At 35.6% G+C, this 17,823-nt stretch overlaps 1 protein-coding gene across 1 annotated transcript in view; it reads right to left on the bottom strand.

Moving 5' to 3' along the window:
* Positions 1 to 698: 698 nt before the first annotated feature.
* The window catches only part of LOC123658857 (furin-like protease 2), a 92,871-nt gene continuing 75,746 nt past the window's right edge, over positions 699 to 17,823 (bottom strand). Inside the window, exons 3-13 of the mRNA XM_045594150.1 lie at positions 13,127 to 13,300; positions 12,684 to 12,818; positions 11,821 to 12,128; positions 9,941 to 11,737; positions 9,248 to 9,481; positions 8,170 to 8,328; positions 6,648 to 6,787; positions 5,403 to 5,658; positions 2,200 to 2,294; positions 1,476 to 1,639; positions 699 to 991 (exon numbers count right to left, since the gene is read on the bottom strand). Of these exons, the coding sequence (XP_045450106.1) occupies positions 842 to 991; positions 1,476 to 1,639; positions 2,200 to 2,294; positions 5,403 to 5,658; positions 6,648 to 6,787; positions 8,170 to 8,328; positions 9,248 to 9,481; positions 9,941 to 11,737; positions 11,821 to 12,128; positions 12,684 to 12,818; positions 13,127 to 13,300 (3,612 nt within the window). The 3' untranslated portion in view covers positions 699 to 841. The remainder of the gene's footprint in view (positions 992 to 1,475; positions 1,640 to 2,199; positions 2,295 to 5,402; positions 5,659 to 6,647; positions 6,788 to 8,169; positions 8,329 to 9,247; positions 9,482 to 9,940; positions 11,738 to 11,820; positions 12,129 to 12,683; positions 12,819 to 13,126; positions 13,301 to 17,823) is intronic.

The following is a 17,823-nucleotide window of genomic DNA, read 5'->3' as shown; positions in this document are numbered from 1 at the left end:
TATACCTTTTTTTTTTAAATAAATTATTATATCATTGCATATTTTCAACTATAGCAAATGTTTTAATTAATGTATTATCAACAGTCTCCTGAGCTACAAGTTTATTTATACATTCTTATATTTACTTTTACGAATGGTCCACCGATTAACATAAATTTTTATACATATTTGCGACCATATTATCACTATTTATTTAATTTCACACGACAGTAAACGTCATTTGAGTTAAATTATTACAAAACGTTTGAAAAGACAAACGCTTTTCTCGTCTATAAAGATGGTAAATAAAAAAACGAACTACCCTCCATAACATATTAGGACTGTTACGTAACATTTACGTTTTGTTGGTTTATACAAAATAATCGGTACATATCAAAACGTATTAAATATCTCATTACAAAATCGACTTTAATACAATTGTATTTAGACTACATTCGACAGCCGAGAACTCGTGCTCGCTACGTCAACTAGTGATGCGACTCGAGTCGATTTTAAAACGAGCGACTTTACAATCGAACAAGAAAAGTCACTTAAAAAAAACAGCCTTAAAAACAGTCAATTACGTGCTGATTAACCCAAATAGATTACTTTAAATTATCTTGTAGTATTAAAAAAATTCAGATGAATCTTTTACTTATTTGATTAAAATTGCGTCACAATTAAGTACTCCAAATTAACTCGTAGTATTAAATAAAATTGGTTGACGTTTTTTTTTACGTGTTCGATTTAAATCGATAGAAAGCAAGTCACGAAAATCGAATAAAACCTTAGTCGAGTCACGATAGTCGAATAAAATCGCAGTCGGGTCACATCAAATCACTTACGTCTACATCACAGCACTCTATGTGGAGTGTTCGAGGAGGGGCTCGTGCTCGAGCTCGACGGGTAGTGTTCGCGAGCCGAGCACCGAACTTTCGGCCTCGTCCGCGCACGCGAGCGGCGAATAGTACGCTCCCTTCGAACGGGTTCGAGGCTTCCGCGAACTTCGCGTCTGTAACAACGTACCTTCTATAAATATATAATATAAACAAAAAAAAAACGAGTGTACTTTAGACCACACGACTGAAGTGAAACTTCTTTAGCAGAGAGCTTTTCCAGAGCTCCTGGGGGGATTGGGGATTGGGTCGGCAACGTGCTTGCGATACTTCTGGTGTTGCAGGCGTCTATAGGCTACGGTAATCTCTTACCATCAGGTGAGCCGTACGCTTGTTTGCCGACCTAGTGATATAAAAAAAATAGCAACAGGCCTGCGCTGTGTCTTAGATATACGAAACGAGCTGGCTATGAGAGAAAGAGAGAAAGAAAATTTGTGCTGACACCTCTCTCTCTTGCTCCGTTCGCCTCGCTCGATCACACTTTTCGTAACGCTTTAGTCACACATTCACCGGCTTACTTCCCAAGTCAAGCGTGCGTAGAGAAGTTTTACTTCAGTAAAAGTTAATAATTAAATTTAAAATAAAGTAACAAGTCTTCACCTGTATCACGATCGCAGCGACCACGAACACAACAATGGCAACAGCGGCGAATGCCACAACAGCGCTGGCTCGAGAGTGTGGCGTGGCTTCGCTCTGTGTGGCTTCGAGAGCGCCCCACTCCGGTATACGGCGTTTGCCAGCCACTGATGAGTTTATACACTCGCCTGGAACGTACCACGATGTTATGACTATGTTCCAATTGAGATGTATACTTATAACTTTGCTAAAATCTCAATAAAGTATTATTTCAATGGCCACTTCGTCATTTCATAGACGCCTAATTTGAAGTATTCATAAAGATACACATAGACATGAATTGCTACTATTACATCATTGTAGGTCTGTGCGTAAAAACAGCTATTATTATTTTTTTTAATATCTAAGAAAAAAAAAACCAAAAAAACGTACACATACGCCATCTTGTACCATAATACTCTTAAATGGTCAAAGTATTAATATGAATTAGTTATAATATAAAAATAATAACTATTTCATTAAATTTTCAACTTATTCGTAACGATTCCAGTTTCATTCTCCATGTTTCGAATTTATATTCTTCATCATTTAAATTCATTCAAATTCAGTAAAAATTAATTCATTAATATTTCTCATCAATTACATTTTAACGTGATACCTATTAAAAATACTTCAAGAAATCCGACACCAAATAACATTCAAAGCCAAAATCAAAGGATTAATATTCAATCCAAGAGCATAATCTTACCGGTGTCCGGATGACAATGGCAGCAATCGGGTGGAGGCGTTGAATTAGTTGAAACCGCTCGCTCCGAACAACACTGCACGCATTGGTTGTTCAACCTGTGACAAGTCAACGTGATGGCGGTTTGGTATTACATTTCCAAACTAAATTAATCTACCTATATAAATAAAAAATTTCTATATTGTTGCCGAGCGCAAAACTCGAAAAGAGATGGACATATTTCGCTATTTTTTTAAGGTTAGTATTCTGTTGAATTTTTAATAAAAAAATAAAATAAAAATTAAGCAGAAATTAAAAAAAAATCTTATTTGATGTTCTTTAATTTTAGAATAAAAGAGTGACATATAAAGTGTGCATACAACTTCATTTAACAAGTCTATTCTCACAAACTTGTTCATAACATTTACAGGTTTTTTGTTTATATGCACACTAGCTGACCCCTGTGCTGTGTGGCTACGGCACTAAAGATTTTAGCCACCCCCTCTCTTCCCGTGGGTGTCGTAAGAGGCGACTAAGGGATAACAAGGTTCCACAACCACCTTGGAACTTAAGAAGCCGACCGATGGCGGGATAACCATCCAACTGCTGGCTTTGAAATACACAGGCCGAAGACGGGCAGCAGCGTCTTCGGTGCGACAAAGCCAGTACTGCGGTCACCAACCCGCCTGCCCAGCGTGGTGACTATGGGCAAAACACATGAGTTCACGTTATTTTTGGCGTAAACTTGTGGAGGCCTATGTCCAGCAGTGGACTGTATAGGCTGTAATAATAGCTGACCCCGCAAACGTTGTTTTGCCATATATGTTAGTAACCTCCTCAACCCCCCCCCCCCTCGTTATAACTTAGGAGGATGAAAAATAGATGTTGTTCGATTCTCAGACCTACCCGACCTGCCCGGTCAAGCCGTTTCAGAGGAGTTTAACTACACACACCGCGACACGAGAATTTTATATATTAGAAGATTTTATAGACAACAATTTTTGAGCAAATCTTTGGTGAAACGGAATATTATTAATTTACCTACTTTCGTCACATTTGCCACGAATAAAACTGTTAAAATTATTTGTAACTCAAAAGTTTAACAAAAGTATATTTTTCTTATTATTATTTTTAATTTTACTTTGAGTGGATGAGTTAGCGTTCTATTCTCAAAGATATTAAATTTTAACTTTGATCCGTTAGAAAAATCTTACCTTTGAGATCTGATACGTTGTATAATAAAAGCATTTACGTTTTAATTGAGCTTGGTGGTAGTTTGTGTTAAAATAATAAAGGGGTAAGGATCAAAGGAATGAACTTTTAGGTAATGACCTAACCTTCGTGGTCTTAAGCTATTGAACGTAACTTGCTAAAGTGCTACAAGTAGTTAGCCACAAAGTAATATCTAATAAAATTAATTACGTGTATGCCGTCCGAACGTAATATTTTTGTACTTAAATATCAAATTTGTTAAATATTATCTATACTAATTTTATAAAGAGAAAAGATTTGAGATTGTGTGTTTGTTTGCATTGAAGAGACTCCGTAACTACTGAACCAATTTGAAAAATTCTTTTCACTATTGGGAAGCTACAATATCCGCGGTTGACATAGGCTTAATTATATTTTCAAAAAAAATTTGTGAAAATTTATATATGTATATTGTATGAATGAAAAATGTTTGTGAAATACCCGTGCGAAGCCGGGCGGGATGCTAGTAAATAAATATATAAACGCTTCACGCTCAACGACCCCCACTAGGATTAACTCTTGTGCCACGGTACAATTCGGATATATACACAATACACAAGACCAAATGCCCAGACCACGACAAACATTTATATGGCCAATCTAAATGTTGGTCATGTGCTGGAATCGAACTTACAACTACCGCAACATACAGTACTGCGACCGCTGCTTCAACACGTTGAAATTAAAATAAATAGAACGATAATTTAAAAAAAAAAACACATTTTTAATATTTAACCTTTTTTGTTCCATAAAAGCAATATATATATCAAATTATTTATTTTTTATCTCTATATCCTTATTTCAATTACTCTAATACCAAAAAAAAATAACGAAATATTTCTATTATTTAGAGAACAATAATAAAAATTATCATAATTAACAAAAAAAAAACGCATTTCGTTTAGAAAAAAATGTTGAAGATGTATTCAGTTATTATCAGACATTTTAATAATATGTTAGCAGGGTTTGAAAAAAAAATTAAAAGATCAATAAGTGTTTTCCAATTATCTTCACTCCATATCAACGTCCACTAAAACGTAATAAATATTTTACAGACTATAGACAAATATTCTATAGACTACTCTATGCCCTATAGACGTTCGTTGTACAGAGTCCGGGCTTCAAAACTAATCGCCAAGTTGTTCAAACACTTATCAAGACGTAACTTTAGTGAAGAACAACGACGTGAGGAACGGCTGTCTGTTTGATTTTAAATTAAAGGAAATTAATCGATTCGAATGCTATACGCTGAGTTTGTATTGGATTTTAAATTGCTCACTTCAAGCTAACTTCTGGTTACTTTTATTAGTAGAAAGAACAATAATTAATATATATTTTTTAATTTATTCATAAATTTTGTTAGATTAAAATAATTTGATGGATGAATAGGGACTATTGTGTCGTTACATTGGCATGAACGCTTCAGCCTGTAATATCCCACTGCTGGGCAGGTCTCTTTGGGGATACTACATGGGGATGTAGGAAAAGGATCAGAGCTCAATCCACCACGCTGCTCCAATGTGGGTTGGCGGATATATTTCCTACTACGAGTATGAGTAACGTGTAGTCGCCTAAAACACCAACGATTCGATTCCAGCTCGGGATAGATTTTTGTATTTGCACAAATATTTCGTTCCGGTTTGATCCTTGTGGGTCTCCCCACCGTACCTCAGAGCGCACGTTAAGCCTTCGGTCCCGGTTGTTATCATCCGATCGTTACTCATAACAGGGAACATATCCACCAACCCGCAGTAGAGTAGCATGGTAGATTAAGCTCCTATCCTTCTCTTACATGGAGATAGAGGCCAATACCCAGCACTGGGATGTTTCAGCTGAATCGTATCGTATCGTACACTATTATACATTTTACCACATACAAAGAATATTGAATGAACACATCCAAAAACGTATGATTAATTCAATTCTAAAACAAAAGCTAAACCGCAGATAGAGACATAACAATCATTCCCACTCACCTATCAAGTCGCAATGGTCTCGAACAACCGGAACAGCTATACTGCCCGGGACCGGAGCAAGTCCTACACGATTCGTCGCAAGCGCGACATATTCCACTGCTCGTTTCGAAGTACTGTGAACCGAGGCACTCCATACATATCCCGCCATCTAACATGAACCGCGGAGGACAAGACGTGCAGTGTAGCGGGCTAGAACCGTTACATTCGCGGCAATAGTGGTGACAATGACGACAGCCATCCTCGGTTTGGTAGAACCCTGGTGATGGAAATTGATAATAATACTATGCGAGGAAGTTATGTCATACGAGTATAACAGCGACTTATTCATTAATGTTAATTTAATTTTGTAATCAAATAATTTCATAATTGTTTATGCTTTCAACTGTATGGTAAATTGATCGAGACTTTTTAAAACTATTTTGGAATTGATTTTAAATGTATTTTAATTATTATTTTTTATAATATATATGTGCTCAAATTAATAGAATGAGTGTAACACTAATTAATATAAACTATAGCTTTTAAAATCTTTTGTTTATGATTATAACTGTCGATTGTCAGCGTCCATCTCGTTGGTGTTAAATAAATAAATAATAAAAGGTTTATATTATGACAAACAGTAGTCTTAGAGAAAAACTATATTTTGCAAATCAACTAACAAAATTTTTTAATTCCCCTCCTCCTCCTAAATCCTCAATATTATTTAAATATTTCAAAGATTGTTTCGGATTCCATTAAAAATGGCACATATGCGTTTTCCGAAATTTCCCTAAAACTATTCAAATCAAGATGTACAATGTTTTCATTCAGCATAGGCGTTGAGTCAACATCCCAATGCAATACCGAACAATCATTCTAAATGCAAATGTAAGTTCAACTATCAGATTATTTGGATCACTAGAGACTAGTTCCGGTATTACCAGGTTACAATTTCAAAACCTCTAAGACTGATTGACATTAGCTTGCGATCTCCATTTATAAATATTTAATACACTTCAATAAATTAATTAAAAACAATCCTACTCTTAACTCCCCCCCCCCCATCTTCTGAGGACCTCTGGTCACCTGACTCACCAACAGGAACACAACACTGCTTGAAAGCAGTATTATTTAGCTGCGATCTTCTGTAAATTCAAGGTACTTCCCCTGACGAGCGACTCCAGATTTCGAGCAGGAAATTTCCTGCTGTGCCCTACCTTATATAAGAAGGAGGTACATAGAATCGTAAATGAAAACATCACCTACCTTGAGGACATTCAGGGTGACATTCCCCAGCTGCTAATCTCCAACCAGGAGGACAGGATGCGCACTGATCTCGTCTGGGTCCCACACAAGACCGGCAAGATAAATAACACTTGGAGCATGTTCCGCGATCTGCGTAGTACCTGGACAAATATAATATTATCAATCAAACTGTACAAGCTTAAAACTATTAGGAAGAAATTTAGTTCCACTTTTCCTGGAGGATAAGTGACGTTTTGATGTTTGAAAACTTAAAAACAGAAATACATTTACGCAGATGTCTATAGAAACGGGACATATACAGTTAGCCTGAACGTCAAAATACAAATATGCGGAATACAACATGCGGAATCAAAACTCTAAAACTTTAGGTAAATAATGGCAATCTTCGGTCAAATTCGCTTATTGAAATACCATGTATTTGATAGAAGAATCGATCTTCCAATTAATACAGTTACGCAGATGTCTATAGAAACGAGACATATACGGTTAGCCTGAACGTCAAAATACAAATATGCGGAATACAACATGCAGAATCAAAACTCTAAAACTTTAGGTAAATAATGGCAATCTTCGGTCAAATTCGCTTATTGAAATACCATGTATTTGATAGAAGAATCGATCTTCCAATTAATACAGTTACGCAGATGTCTATAGAAACGAGACATATACGGTTAGCCTGAACGTCAAAATACAAATACAACATGCGGAATCAAAACTAAAACTTTAGGTAAATAATGGCAATCTTCGGTCAAATTCGCTTATTGAAATACCATGTATTTGATAGAAGAATCGATCTTCCAATTAATACAGTTACGCAGATGTCTATAGAAACGAGACATATACGATTAGCCTGAACGTCAAAATACAAATACAACATGCGGAATCAAAACAAAAACTTTAGATAAATAATGGCAATCTTCGGTCAAATTCGCTTATTGAAATACCATGTATTTGATAGAAGAATCGATCTTCCAATTAATACAGTTACGCAGATGTCTATAGAAACGAGACATATACGGTTAGCCTGAACGTCAAAATACAAATACAACATGCGGAATCAAAACTAAAACTTTAGGTAAATAATGGCAATCTTCGGTCAAATTCGCTTATTGAAATACCATGTATTTGATAGAAGAATCGATCTTCCAATTCACCTTGTAAGTTGCTTAGGGATTTGATAATATAATTTACAATTCTGTGATTTTCTTCCTATTTTTAATGCATATTTATTCCATTTGTGAAAACTTAACTGGTCAGTGAATATATTGACGTTTACTAAAATCATTGTATTATAAATACTGTTTGTTCTATTATAGAAACTAGCCGTGCCCCGCGATTACACCCGCATTAATTTGAAGAAAAAAATTCATAAAAATATTGTATTTATATATAGCCTTTTTAGGTAATTAGGCTAGCCATAAATAAAAGAATTTTTCAATAAGAAACAGTTAGTCCTTAAGATTACCGCGTTCAAGCAATGAAATAAACAAACAAGTAGACGAAATATAAAAATAAATCTTACCCTTCAGCGCAGGAAGTTCTGCAAGCGCCAGACTGAAGCCTCAAAGAACCGATACACGAAGTACAATTCAAACGCGATACACATTCTGCACATCCGTGCATACAACGAGTACACCGACCGGCCTCTGAGTAGTACCCTCGACTGCATTCCGATACACATCTATGAAAAATAATAATAACAAAAGTCAGAAAACCAGCTAAAATTTTAAACTAGAAATACATACGTTGATTTTTTTGCATTACAGTTGATGTTACTGATATACAGTTGGATTGTCTTCGAATCGTTATCAAACATCAATGAGTAATCCTTTGCCGGCATTTATAGGCTGAGTATTCTGAGCTGGTATAAGCAGCCATAAAACTGTCTTATAAAGGAACAAACGTAATTACAAAAGCCTATCCGAATATCGTAAAAATTGTACATATTTGAGGCAATCAAATACAAATAAACCTGATGAAAAACCCTGATGTTTATTTTGGTCAGTCATATTTTCCACCTTTACATATTATGGATTTAAATTGATATTACGAGTAAATATCTTCATGAATACTCGAATTTCGAAGAATTGTTTAAACAGTTAATACATTTATCCTGCATAACGACCGTGATATGAAGTTGTTTATTTTAGAATGTGAATAGAATTATAAAGTGCTAAGCTAGGGTGCAAGCAAAAAGCGAACTCTACCGCAAAGAGTAATGCACATTATGGAGTCACTGAACTTGGATGCAGTTTAGACGTAATGATCAAGTTGGTCTTATCTTCAACGTGTTATATGAGGAGTTAGCTATTACTATTTAGGATATTTTGCACGAGATTAGGTATATGAAAATCGTAGCCAAAAATGGTGTTTTTTTTTTTCAGATTCATTTTTAAGCAAGCGATCTAACAAAACCTGATATGAAACGATTATATCTTTAAAAGTAACACAATGACGATAATTCGTCACGTATAGTTAGTCATTTTTTTACTTGTATTATCCAAAAAAAATATTAAAACTATCCAAATAAACAAGGCAACATTTTAATAACACTGTTATGAGTATTTTTGTCTGAAATAAATTACTTTATGTAGACTTACTTGTGATTCTGTATCAACGCTGGCGAGGAACAAGTAAGACAATTCGCTTCTGTCTCACCAAAGCAAGATTCACAATCTGTATGACACGCGTTACATTGACTCCCATCTAAAAATTCTCCAGAAGAGCATTTGTCGGTACCGACGGCGACGCATTTGCCCTTTTTATTCAATTCCCAGTTTGAATTACAAGTTAGACACAATGTCGCTAAGCACGACGCACAGCCAATTGGACATCTGAAAATAAATATCATATTAATAAAAAGGTTACAAAAATAACAATATTAAAAGAAATAATTATAAAAGAAAATAAACAAATATGATCTAACATTTGCGTGCTTGAATTCCATGGTGTAAAAACAACATAACATGTATCATAACATTTTTTTTTATATTGTACTAAATCAATATTGGTCTTAAAAGACGAGTGTCCTTTAGATCACATGACCGAAGTAAAACTTCTTTAGCAATAGGCCTGCATAATAAGCCTACACTGTGTCTTAGATATACGAAACGTAACTGGCTATGAGAGAAAGAAAGAAAGAAAATGTGTGCTCGCACCTCTCTCTGTTGCTCCGCCTCACACTTTTCGTAACGTTCTCGTCACGCATTCACCAGCTTACTCCCCGAGTCAAGCGTGCGTAAAGAAGTTTTACGTCAAAAATATATATTTTAAATAATTTTTAATATACTTACTTCATGCACTCTTTTCTCTTTTTATCTGCATAGTATCCACTGGGACAAGTGGGTAAACATTTACCATCAAGTATATAGTTTGAAGCGTGACACGTAACACACTGCGACTCTTCTGATCCAGTACAGGTATCACAGGAAGGATGGCATTTTGAACACATATAGTCATCATTCTCATATGTAGACGGCGGACAAGAGGCAGCACAAGTTCCATTATATAAAACTAAATGACGTTTACAGGAAGTACATGAATCAGCTCTTTCTGAGCAAGTTGAACAATGCGCGGCGCATGGTCGACATATCGATGCTTCACTATTTTCCCAATATCCATCAGGGCATTGTTGCAAGCATAAACCTAATTCGGCTACTAATAAATGAGCTGGAGAACAAGTTAAACACGAATCCTGTCCCGGTCCAACACAAGTCTCGCATGACTCGTGACAGGGCCAACAAACTCCATCCTGAGTGGCATAACTTCTTGGAGGGCATCGTGACACACAAGCGTCGTCGAGTCGGTAATTTTTACATGTTATACACTGGGTAGGTCCTTTTCCGTAGCAGCCTTGGGAATCGCATTCGGGATCACATTCGTGCATGACGCGCCTATCATTACTATCAGCGAGGACATTTTCCCCATGCGGTGAAGGGACGTTATGTCCGTCGAGACGGGCTATTGCTTTTTCCGGATCGGAACCGGCAGCAAATAATGTAGGAAAGTTCTGGTAATTGGTAAACGCGTCAGTATTGTAAAAAGAATCCCCGATAGAATCGTAACCATCAGCAGCGGTCGGCAAAGCGAACGATGGAACTAGATGCGACGGTCTTTTAGACCGTAATCTCACTGGATCAGTTGAGGTACCATAGAATATTAACTGCCATTTTTTGAGGATCCCCGGTTGATTAACATGTCTATTACCGCCATTAACGATTTGCAGAGTCCATCTGCCTTCTGCTCGTTCACCCCAGAAGTGAACACTTAAGAATGGCCAGTCGTCAAAATTAGAACTAATAACATCACGAGGTCTTTCAAACAATAATGTAGATGTAGTTCCCATCGGTGAAGTGAGTAGTATACGTAAGTTTCCGCGCGGGAAAAATCTCAACGATATTTTACACTGCACATGTTCAAGATATCGTACTTCGTTTACCGTTCCACTACAGCCATTAACATCCATGTGCACACTTAAAGCGTAACCATAAGAAGATTCGATCTGTTTATCTTCACTGATTTCTTGAGACTTGCAAATATGTTGGGGTGGAACAGATATCCATTGCTCAGCTAGATTTACCATTTCAGTCGCGTCCATTAGACCATAACCAAACTTATGACTAACTTTTCTTTTAACACCGTTAACAATCCATCCTGTTTCTTTTTCTAGAGGTTGAGAACGTGAAGTTAATACTACTAAATATTGCATATCTCTCCACGTTAAATCTGGGTTAGCTTCTAAAGCAAGGGCACATATACCAGCTGCTAAAGGAGCCGAAGCTGATGTTCCTGTATGTTCTACCGTACATATATGATCCGCTCTTAACCTTCCATCCATATCAACAGTAGCAACGCTTTTGTCATGCCCAGGTGTACCAGAACTGTAAGTAGATGCTAACGTAGATGAGCATTCTTCTAAGTACCAAGGCTTATATCCTCCTTGTGTAGCACTTGAGATCGACAAAGTAAATATGCTATTCGTGTAACCATCACAGTTGCACGAATCTGTATGACGTCCACCGTTTCCTGATGCCCACACGAAAATACTTCCTTTACCTCGTCTACCGCTAGTTACTCCGTAAATAAATGCTCTGAAACAAAATTAATATTACATATCTCAATTTCAAACTGTTTGCAATACATGCCTAACTTAGAAATAAAAATATTTTCGTACCTTCTAGCTAGTGGACCAGGACCGTCAACCGTTTTCCCGTCATCTTCTGGTCCCCACGAAGCACTGTAAATATCAATATGGTCAGGATTTAGACCCAACGCCCTAGCTTCCACTGCGTCGTTTACGACACCGTCGAGCATCCTCACTCCTCCTACACTAGCATTGTAAGCTATGCCAACTCCACAATATTGATTGTACGCAACCGCAGCTACCTCTCCAGCGCACCGTGTTCCGTGTTTGTTATCACCGTTGTCTTGAGGCATCGGATCATCATCGTTTCCGTTGATATCATAGGAAGCAAGAGGATCCTTAAAACGTAAGAAACAAAGTTATTAGCATTTTTATTTTTTTATTTTATTGTTGTAACATTCTCATAGCATTCATTGCTTTTGTAACTGTAACTATTGTTCCAGTAACTCTATAAAAACACGTAGGTGAACAAGTCTGAGGAACTATTTAAAAAATCGCACTATTAAAAAAAGCACTGAGAGTTCCGTACAAAAACTACTAAAAATATTTTTATTATATGGTGTAACCAAAAATTTATGACTTTCGCAATTTTTTCTTTGTCTGTGCTGTATATATGTGAGTTTAGGGGAAGTACCCTTTTTGTTTTGATTCCCTTGCGAGTGTCAAAATTTTCAGCATAGTTGTATCTTTTGATTACGTTGGCTTAGAAGTTTGATTTTTTCACAGCTCAAAGGGACAGTAGATGAGTATTTGATATGAATTTTAGCTTGACACCTCAACGCGTTTCTGAGAAAAGGGGTCTTAACAGACAGACGGACAAAAAAGTGATCCTATAAGGGTTTCGATTTTTACTTCTGAGTTACGGAACCCTAAAAATGAAATAATTTACTTACATAATTTTGCGCTAAGTCTGGGTGATTGGTTTGGATACCATCATCAAGAATGGACACAACAACCCCTTTACCCGTGTAACCTTTCTGCCACGCTAGTGCTACGTTCATGTCAAGTCCATCTTTAGCGCCGCCATTCTGTCAAAACATAATTCTGCTTAGTATTAATTCCATACGTATCACTTTTGTACATTTGATCGCAATTTAAAATAGACAACCTATATTATGAAAAATTGTTGTACTGAATCTTGTAAATATTCCACTATGGAATAGTCTCATATCTACTGGAGAAAGATTGGAGCTTAATTGGCACGGTAATTCATTAGAGATTGAAGGAGTCATATACCTCAAAATTTATTTTAAAAGATGCAGATTACCTCCTGAAATTATCCTTCCCTGTTGTGCAAGTGTTGCTAAAGTAATAAAAGAATGCAGTAATTACTAACCAAGTACCACTGTTCTTTGAACAATGGGTCAGGGAAGAAAGGCGTAGGGGTGATCGCTCGATGCCTTGTTCTATGCGAGGGTTTCCGCGCCAGTTGCGACCATAACGACCCCTCGTAAGGGTTGTAGTCTCGTTTGACACGTCGTTTCTCACGTTGCTGTTCGAACCATTTCACCTGAAGGCAAAAAGAAATTGTTATTTCTATATAGAAATAGATAAAATTATAATTATATTAAGAAAAAAAAACAGAAATAAAATTAATTACAGTAAGAAAATACATGTAGCTCTTGATTCAAAATTAAAAGAGTAGTGTAATTATATTTTATGAAACAAAGACGAAAAAAAATCATATTTTGCTACAAATTTTTGCAGTTACCTAAATGTTTACCTATATTATGTGTATAACTAATATGATAAATCGATAAAACCAGCAACAAAAATATTAAAAAAGGAATTCACATAAAAGGAATAAAAGAAAAAAAAATCTCAATTCGCGATAAAATTTTAGAAGCACTTCAGGCGGTACGTGCAGTACAAGTGAACAATGGCACCATTCTTAACTTTCAAAGCGTTTCAACAAGACGTCCTCACTGCTCAGTTTAGATGGGGGCAATTTCAGTCGGTGACACCGAATGAGATAGCGCCGTATTTACATGAGAATGACCGCGTTTGTCCAACTCACTGACATCACAATACCGAGTAATTTATACGCGTAAAGAAAAAAAGAAAAACAACGATGTCTACAGTTCTATACGTTGACTGTCGGACTGCAATAGACGTAAAATATCCTTAAGAAATTTCCACTTACACATTTTTACCATTTAGGCGACAGCGTAGCTACGGATTTGTTCATGCGGGACAGTCTTCTACTTGAATTACGTTAACTTAATAAAAACGATTTCTTGAAAAAAAAAAGTCGTGAAAGACAAGAACTATCCATAACTACACTACCCGACTTAGAAACACTCACGCCCTCATATTAAATATGAATTAAAGTAACAAACAGGCTAGGCTTTAGATTAAGAACCGCATTTTGAAGTTAGATAGGTTAAGGTTGTTTTTTTTTTCTAACAAAATGATGTCGATAAATAGTCTAATTTGGTAGTTAGATAGGTTAGGGTTATTTTTTTTTTTTTGTAAAAAAAAATTTTGATCTTAGATAATTCGACGGTTCTTAATCTAAAGCCATACCAGTTATTATAATCAATACGTGTAAATGACAAAAAAGTGACGCCCACTTTCTATACTTATTATAAAAATAAGTCCCCCGGCCGCGTCTTTCTGTCCTCCTGTCTGTCCTCCTGTCTGTCCTCCTGTCTGCCTGAACGCGATAAACTCGAAAACTACTGAACGGATTTTTATACGGTTTTCAACAATAGAAAGAGTAATTCTTTTTTTTTTTTTTTTTTTTTTTTTTAAATTTGTACCATAGATTAGATTAAGAACCGGTCGGTGGACTCACGTCTCTTTTGGAGACATTAAAAACAAACATAGTCTGACTTGAACAGCGATGTTGTTGACTAACGCCTACCTTGAAATAGAGAAAAAAATAAAAATAAAAATTTGCATGTATTAGAGTAAAAAAGGACATGGGTTCATAAGCCCGTGGATGTATAAGACTTGTTAAAAAAAAAAAAAAAAAAAAAAAGAGTAATTCTTGAGGAAGGTTTAGGTATATAATTTATTATGCTTTTATGTAAATTAGCTGAAATACGGCGACAAATGTTGAAGAGGTCGCAAAAAATCTCGCCAAATGGGAACTTTCCACGCGAACGCCGCGTAAACTAGCAAAGATACAGTTAAGTAATGTACTAGAGAATTCAAAATCTATAAAAATGCTACAAAAAAGTCCGCGATAGCATATCTCTATCTCTGACTTACAATAACCACTTTTATGTTAACATTTTTAATTAAAAACATTACGTTATTTTCAAAGCTATTTTCTTTAGTTCGGTATTAATCCTTATCCAAATGAATATGTTAGTTAGCTTAGTCATTTAATGCAGATTAAAATTGCTCTTTACACTAAATCAATCAGATGAATAGTTTTTGAGATATCGTTGTTAGAAGTAATTAGTAGCGAAACATTTTTAATGCTTGGCGAGCATTGAGATGCCTACGGCGAGTCCATCCCCTCTGCCCCGCATCGCTCGACCGCCTGCTCAAGCTATATAAACCGGGCGATGTAGCGCGCGATCCGCCATAGTAAACAGACTTTGGTAGCAACTGAACGCATTGCGTATATCGACTGTCATCGGCTTACTACGGGTATTGCTGTTCGGCATTAAATCTTGCTATTGGTTCCTATTATTATGCTATTGTTAGTTTTAATTAATTATTTTCATACTTAGTAGGTGGTGTAAGAAACCTTTCAGTTTACTTTCTTCTTTTCGTTTGGTTATTTCGTTACTTTTTAAATAACCAAGTACCTTACTTTTCCGTACTTGGTTGCTATAAATAGATTTTTGTAAATAATTTTCGTGAGTCTATTTAAGTTCATGTATATTCCTTAATTAATTATTTTCATACTTAGTAGGTGGTGTAAGAAACCTTTCAGTTTACTTTCTTCTTTTCGTTTGGTTCTTTCGTTACTTTTTAAATAACCAAGTACTTTACTTTTCCGTACTTAGTTGTTATAAATAGATTTTTGTAAATAATTTTCGTGAGTCTATTTAAGTTCATGTATATTACTTTTTTGTTACTTGGGTGTTGTAGGGAAGTTGTTGTAAATAAATATTATTTAGATTCATTAAACTGTTTCTATTAAGTACCTCTTTATTCAATTTCTTATTAAACTTAGGTAGATAATCATGCCGAGAAGAAGGCCAAATATAGGACGCAGTACGTCTGCTGCTAAAAGACTTCGTTTGAATCGGAATAGTGAAAATAATGAAGAGAGAGAACTGCGTTTATCATTGGACCGTGAAAGACATATTTCGCAAAGACTGCGAGAGTCTTCTGCGGAACGTAACGCACGTTTGTCGTTTACTTTTAAATATCCGGTGCCTACCTTACAGCTTCATCATCAACAATGTGTAGATATCTTTGTCATCACATATACTTCTTTATCTATACCTAAAACACTGGATGTGTCTATAATATGCGAGGAGTTATTTCAATTACTCTAGGCTCCCATCACCACATCCTGACCTGGTTACTATAGGACCAGCTGCAATGTTTACTCTTTCAAACATAATAAGAATTATCCAAGTCGATACACTGGCCTCGAAGTAATAGGGAAACATAGTCATTATTGGGGAGTTTCGACGATGATATGATATACCTAATCATCGTATTTTTAAAAACAGACAAACAAGTTACACATAAAAATACCAAAATCGTCATAGGTTTGCCTATAATATTTAAGAAGGTCCTGCGATTTCACCAGGATCCCATCATCAGATCCTAACTGGACAATGGGACCACCTGCATACGCACCATATATTAAAAAACATCCCTACGAATTGAGAACCTCCTCCATTTTTGAAGTCCGAAATCCACACGGGCGAAGCTGCGGGCGGAAGCTATCTATATAAATAAAAATGAATGTTGTTAAGCGCATAACTCGAGAATGGCTCGGCTAATTTATTTTTTTGTATGTTCCTTAAGGCCCACGGAAGGTGTTAATACAAAAAAAAATTTACTATTGACAGAACGAAGTCTGTCCGGGCAGCTAGTATTATAATAATAGTAGATGGGCTTGCATTATTTTCGAACATGATGAGAGCTTTAATTTTACTTACGTTTTGTCTAGTCCACCTATATACGTTCAGAAAAACAAAAAAATAAAAACTTAAAAGAACTTTGACTATAATTACAAAATAATTACGCTACCATTTTAAATACGTATTTTAAAAACATACCTAAACCGCACACTTAACGTTAACGTAAAAACAATCTTTCGCTCTAGAAACTTCGTTCAGACCCAAAAGAACGCGAACAATTTAAATACCGCGTAGATGGTATTATTTTAGTATCGCAAAAAACCCTATTTAAGCTTAATTACAAAGTGTGTATAAAAAGGATATGTGAAAGTTATAATTAAACAGAAAGGCTGGCCGGCAACATAACCGTAGCGTGTGAGAATAGCAAAGACATTATTTGTCTTGGTCCCGAGGTAACTCAATAAAAACTCAACCGCATTTACCGTATTCGACGTCCTCTACACAGTTCGTTACCTAAATATTAAGTTAAACATTCTGCTGCAAAAAAAAACGTATACGCTTCTATATTTTGCGACACATTTTTATTTTGAAACTTGCGACATTTGTAAATAATGACTTGCATTTATAAAGTGCCATCATTGTACATTTTTAACGTCAAAAAGCGACTTACATTTTTAGGTAAAAGATATTTATTCTCATAAGAATTAACAATTCACTTATATGAGAAATACGACTACATTAGAATGAATACATTTTTAAATAGCTATAAGTTTTCAGTAATTCTAGCCGAGCGTGTCGGTAATATACAATAGTTCATTAAACAATATCGTCACAAAAACTACAAAAGTGAGGGTAGAAACAAACTATATCGATGGTTTATCGGTATAGTTTGTTTCTACTATCCGATCTCCGATCGGTAACTAAAACTATGCAGAAAAAAAAATAACAAATCGACAAGCGACTAACTAGATGCGGCCAGACGAAATTTTAAATAAAAATTAATATTTATGTATGTAATTTTAAAATTATATAA

Source organism: Melitaea cinxia, chromosome 13, assembly GCF_905220565.1.
Source record: "Melitaea cinxia chromosome 13, ilMelCinx1.1, whole genome shotgun sequence".
NCBI lineage: Eukaryota > Metazoa > Arthropoda > Insecta > Lepidoptera > Nymphalidae > Melitaea > Melitaea cinxia.
The sequence above is the reverse complement of the archived record's forward strand: the minus strand, read 5'-3'. Positions and strand labels throughout refer to the sequence as shown.